Source organism: Rhyacophila brunnea, unplaced genomic scaffold, assembly GCF_057557595.1.
Source record: "Rhyacophila brunnea isolate RB1 unplaced genomic scaffold, BYU_Rbru_1.0 scaffold_15, whole genome shotgun sequence".
In the NCBI taxonomy this organism is placed as follows: Eukaryota; Metazoa; Arthropoda; class Insecta; order Trichoptera; family Rhyacophilidae; genus Rhyacophila; species Rhyacophila brunnea.
The window spans coordinates 7,714,702-7,720,919 of NW_028232806.1; the positions used below are offsets into that span (position 1 = coordinate 7,714,702).

Sequence of the window (6,218 nt, forward strand, 5' to 3'; positions counted from 1 at the left end):
GGTAAGTAGGTACCACTAAAACATACAAAATTAAATTTAAGTATAAAAAGCGAATAAATAAGATATAGGTGATTAAGTTAGACACAGGTTCTATTTCGTTGATATTTCTGATACATTTGGTTTGTAGGTACCATTTAGCAATATGTACACAGATTTATTATTTTCACATCATTTTTACTATGCTATTATTGTACAACATGTAAACAAAATAATTTTAGCTATTTCTGTATATACCTAATGATTCTCTTCGATTTGCCGCCCTTCGAGTAACTGCCGCCCGCAAGCGATGCTCAATCTGCCTACCCAAACGGGACGTCACTGACTCCACACCCGTTAGGTATTTCAGTTCCTATTAATCCTGTGTCCCCTGCACTATAGGTACGTACAGAATATTTCCTAAGTAAAAGATATTCGGTATTTTTTTCAATGAAGTTTTAAGTTGACTAATGTCTTGTACAGTAAACTCAAATCTTATTTATTTTACTACCTACCTATTTTCCAGTAGTTTTTCTCTTATGTTTACCCAGATGTTTTGTATCCTGACAACACAGGAAATATGAGATAGAAATACCTACATAATACCTATTATTATTATTATGTACGTCAATATGCACAAGGTTAAATTTCTTAATATTGATCGATATACATATCATAATAATATAGTCATAGTTAGGGATTCCAATCCCGGGATCCCGAGCTATTTTCGATACCTATGAATCCCGGGATTGATAAACATAATCCCGAAACTTTCGGGATTGATTTTTTTATCAATTTTTATGGAAAATAAAATAAAAACGAAAAGATAACAGAAAAAAATACTTTTAATAACAAATAACTACATTAGAAATAAACTGAGTTTGAATGAAGTTTGATTTATACCCATGTGTAAGTTGCCGATTCATTTTTTTTTCAGATAGGTACATTAATAAAAATGAGAAAGATTGGAAAAAGAACAATGCTTCGCACTATTAACAAAGTAATTCCACCATGATCTCATACGTTTTACGGCAGGACCAGTCCTGGGATTGTCAAATTGTAATCCCGAAATCAGAATTTTGGCTCGGGATTGGATTCCCTAGTCAGTGTTTCTCACAAAAAAATGGTTTGGGGGGGTATATTTAAAAAAAATATATATATTATTTTATTAATGATTTTTAAGGCGGCAGGAGGGAGGGGGGGCGGGTTAAGAAAATCTAGCAGGTACCACTGACATCCATATTTGCGCGTCTACTACTCATAGCGTCTCCATGACGCACTTTTCCTGGTACATCACAAACACTCCGCATTTCGAGTCTAGCTACAATAACGCTTACGAGTTATTGCGAGCTGCACCCACAAGTGGCTGTTCGACAGCCTATTCATCCTCACGATCCTCAATGATGAGATTCTGATGAATAATAAGAAGTAATATTCCATTTACCTAAATTATTTGTATTTTTCCGCCACTTGCTCAACCTAATAGGTCCATACTCTGACTCATACACAAATTGAAAAACAATAAGTAAGTGTATTTGCCAGACCGAGGATTCGAACCCGGGACCCACGACACTATCGACCGACGTTTAAGCCGCTCGGCCATCGTGGGCGTATTATTGATAGGTACCATACACAAATTCCCAGTGATAGAGTTCATCAAAAGTCTAGCTTTCATAGTCATAGCTCGAAGAAGAGACAATTGTTGGACAAATTTAAGTCATCCAGTGGTATCCAAGAAGTACAAAACGTCCGCAAGGTAGACCTAGAGTCCCCTGGATCGATGAAATGATAAAGTTCTGCGAAAGTACGTGGCAACGCAACGCACAGGACCGAGAGAAGTGGAAGCAGCTTGAAGAGGCCTTCACCCAGCAGTGGATACACTCAGACTGATGTTGACACAAATTCCCATACAACGTCACGTCACGTCGTTGGTATGCGCAAATTTGTTATCTAGGCGTGACCCTGGGATAACCTAAGTATCCCACATATAAAATAGGTAGCTGATAAGTGATAACTTTATTTGCAATCAAGACTTCAAGTGTGTACCTACTCGTTTAGTATTACATAAAATAATAAATAGTATGTAACAATATAAGATAAGTATTGTATGTTTAAGTACTTTGTATATATACATACAAATAAATTACAATAAGACAAGAAGTCATCAAAGCAATTAATTATTACAACATGACTGAGTTTATTCTAATACTTGAAGGCCAGCTGCAATGTGTTATTTTTTATTAGAGCTTGATTATTGTAATTAACTTTTATTGCTCCCACATATAATTGTATAAGAGTATAGTAACGTTATGAGTTATGACTGTAATACATTTAGGCAGGGGCTTTCAGAGAAAACGCGAGGTCCGGAGCAGCTATAGATCCACCAGTATAAGTTGTCTGCCGAGTGAAGCCGCCACATGCTAATATTTGACATATCATTCAATATGTTTTATACTGTGACGAGCCTGCCGAGCTTAGTTTTAAATTCGAACACCTGACGATTTTCGAAAGTACCTACATAATAAACCAAAAAAAAATACTTACTTAACAAAATTTAGAAACCGTTTCAGTGAGAATTGTAAAAACATTGGTTAACGTCATTTGAAATTAGATAGGACACACATAGCTTAGTGGTCAATGCACATGGGCGCGTTTACAAATCCCGCTGGGATTTTTACTAGTGATTACCTCTCTAAGGTAATTCTTTTTCTTCTACTCTCACAGACGTTGACAACTATACGTTAATAGTTATTTGCAAAACAATTGGATTAGTTACCTATATGTATTGTGATCTGTGCATCTGTCAATCTCCATAAACCATCGCGCAGATTTCCTATCAGCAAAGAAGTCCGACAAGGTGATACAATCTCACCTAAACTATTTACAGCTACCCTTGAAGACTTATTCAGGCAACTTGACTGGAATGACAAAGGGATCCCCATAAATGGAGAATACCTGAGTCATCTGCGCTTTGCCGATGACATAGTAATTTTCTCGCAAGACTCAGAAGACCTCCCAAGCAGAATTCGCTGAAGTAAGCAACAAAGTAGGTTTGAAAATAAATGTAACAAAGACGAAAGTCATGTTCAACCGCTTTGCGGGCCAAAAAGAGCTCCTCATCAATGGAACTCAGCTCAAACAGGTGAAAAGCTACATCTATCTGGGACAACAAGTGTCTATAGATGGATGTATATTTGATGAAATTGTTCGCAAAGTAAAGCTAGACTGGAGTGCTTTTGGCTGCCTGAATAATGTCTTCAAAAGTGACCTTCCACTGTGCCTAAAGCGCAAAGTGTTCAACCAGTGTGTGCTTCCCGTGATCACATATGCGTGTGAAACATGGATCCTAAGTAAAAGAGAGTTCCAGAAACTTAGAGTAGCACAACGTGGTATGGAGAGGTGCATGCTGGGCATAACGTGAAAGGACAAAAAGAGGAATGAGTGGATAAGGAGGCAGACAAGGGTTTGCGATGTAATAGTTTATTAAAAGCCTTAAACGGAGATGGGCTGGACACATAGCTCGAAGAAGAGACAATCGTTGGACAAATCTAGTCACCCAGGGGTATCCAAGAAGTACAAAACGTCCGCAAGGTAGACCTAGAGGCCGCTGGATCTATGAAATGATAAAGTTCTGCGGAAGTACGTGGCAACGCAATGCACAGGACCGAGAGAAGTGGAAGCAGCTTGAAGAGGCCTTCATCCAGCAGTGGATGGACTCAGGCTGATGATGATGATGTATTGTGAACAAATGGCAAAATTGAGGCCCCTAAAATTATGAGCAACTGAAGCCCCCCCCAATCCTAAGTAGATATTGCCTACATGTAGGTATAGCTGAAAATAAGAGATGTTCTCTGAATCAGAATGATGAAGACTCGATACTAACCGATTGTTTAACATGTACCTTGAATCGTAATAATAACAAACATAATACCTACCTACAAGGCAATTGCCACGAATTGATGTGTTCCATATTATGTAATAAATGAAATGAATACGTGTATTAAATAAGGCTCTAATTACCAAAAAGTAGTATTGCCTGTAGTTACAAAATACCGAGTCATTGCAGTAAAATTTCATGAAGCAGACCTTTTGAAAAATGTAGTTTTACAGTGTGAATCAATCACGGAAGCTTCTATAATTTTAGGTATTAAGAACTCGCAAGTGTCAACACACCATCGTCAGCTATTTTATATTGAATGCCGTTGACCACTGCAGTGCTACTTACACCGTTATAAATAAAACACGAAAACGGACTTTCAACGTCGACAGGTTTAATTATTTTGCTGTATTTTTTTGACTTGCTTGAGGAACTTAGACTATAGTTGAAGTTATTGGCGTTGGTATGTAGAAAATTTTTCTATAAAAATGTAAGTTTTTATTATTTTGGTACTTAGCGCCTTAATTAATACACGTATTCAAATTACAACATGAAAAACTAGCCGTTAAATACTATGAATTTATTGGCTCTATAATCGAGTAGGTATGTTATGTTGTAATTTCAGACGTCACGGTGTGTAGGTACCTATATTTATTGCCATAAACCTTGTTGAAAATTCAATTTTTAAATCTTCAAATTTTTCAAATCATTCAAAATACATTGATTGTTCTTCAGAGGCTTTGTCAGAAAACAGGTCTGCAAGTGAGTAATTTACCTTTGCCCTGCAACTTTTACTTATACAAAATGTATTATTGAAATATGTAATTCAATCATCGGCCTGCACATTGTTGTTGTTAGTATGGCCAAAAACTTATAGGCCGCATGCAGCCCAAGAGCCATCGGTTGCCTACCCCTGAATTATATAGTGCTTAATTCACATAATTTAATAAACATCAGGACCAGTGTATTAATCGCTGATTGTTTATACTTACTGTCATTGTGACACAGATTATACTCATCATAATGGAAATTTGTTGTGATAAAATGATAAGAGTCACTGATAATAATATAAACAAAAATAGACAAAACATTAAAAATTTAAGAAAGCAAAATCCCAAGTGAAATGGCTCTCTCCTTTGGCTAATGAAATCGTGGATTAGACTAATTTTTAAATTGTATTTATCTAGTCTTTCATCAACAAGGAAATGTCAATTGTTCCCATGTGGTAGTAACATAACAAGTCAGTCAGTTCTGTCAAAAAAAAAAAAGATAAATTGTTTCCAAATAATGACGCTCAAAACAGTAACATTTTTTTTTTAAATATATGACATATGGAATCATTGATTGCAAAATATTCTAATAGGATATTTCTTTACCTGTATACGATGCAGAGCTGTAGGAATCTGCGGAAGACGCTGAGAGTGATCGACTTCGATACCTGGCTGACTTCTTGAGGGCGCCAGACTTCGAGTCCATCTTACTGCGTCCAGAGTACGCAGTGGCAGCTTCCAGGCCCTTCACCGCAGATCCTGGATCCGTCACCGGACTGTCGCAAACATTGGCCAGATTGCTGGCGCTTTTCTCGGCGAGCGACGGTTCCGCGGCGTCCGCCATGATCGCGACGACGAATTAACCGAATACTAGATGAAAAAAAAACCGATCGGGCTTGCTGTCACTGCACGGGATCGCTGCAATTCCGTTGCCAACATTTAGCGAGGAAGACTCGGTATGCGAAGCCGTCGACCGACGGTCCGTTTGTTTTTATTTGTATAACTCAAAAAAAAAAACTTTCGACGAAGACGCGGTCGAGAGACTGGTGGAGCGCTTTGTCAATGATTTGATTGAGAGTTGGGAATTTTTGAAACGCGAGTACGAATGGAAAAGTGTTATGAGAGTAGAAAAGAGAGAACTGATCGATCCACTCGCCTTCTATCGGAGGAACTTCAAATGTCAAAATTAGTGACGAAACGAAGTAGTACTGTAGTGCTGCTAGTAACAATCACTCAATTTCTTTATCCATAAAAGTGTCATCGATGGCTAGGTATATATGATCATTATTTATACTTAAGCACATCGGGACAACTGAATAATTAAAAAAAATACATTTCTGCTAAGGTACCTAGGTACCACGTGAATATTATTAGGTACCTACCTAGGTACATAAAATTTTATAAATTTGCTAAAATTTAAAAGACACTAAAATATAAAAAAAATTAATAATATCATCGCCAAAAATGACAATTTCTGGTTAATTTACAAACGAAAACCTCAATTATTAATGAAATAACTATATTTTCGCTCTAAAAATAATATACTGAAATTAATATTTTCTGGGATTTTTTTTGTATATTTGACCGGTTAGGTA

The 6,218-nt window shown here is 36.9% G+C and overlaps 1 protein-coding gene across 2 annotated transcripts in view; it reads right to left on the minus strand.

The window, feature by feature from the left end:
* LOC147074867 (adenosylhomocysteinase-like 1) overlaps positions 1-5,805 on the minus strand; it is an 80,094-nt gene extending 74,289 nt beyond the window's left edge. For both annotated transcript variants that reach the window (XM_085943100.1, XM_085943099.1), the window contains exon 1: positions 5,230-5,805. In XM_085943100.1, the coding sequence (XP_085799226.1) occupies positions 5,230-5,467 (238 nt within the window). In that variant the 5' untranslated portion in view covers positions 5,468-5,805. The remainder of the gene's footprint in view (positions 1-5,229) is intronic.
* Positions 5,806-6,218: the final 413 nt, after the last annotated feature.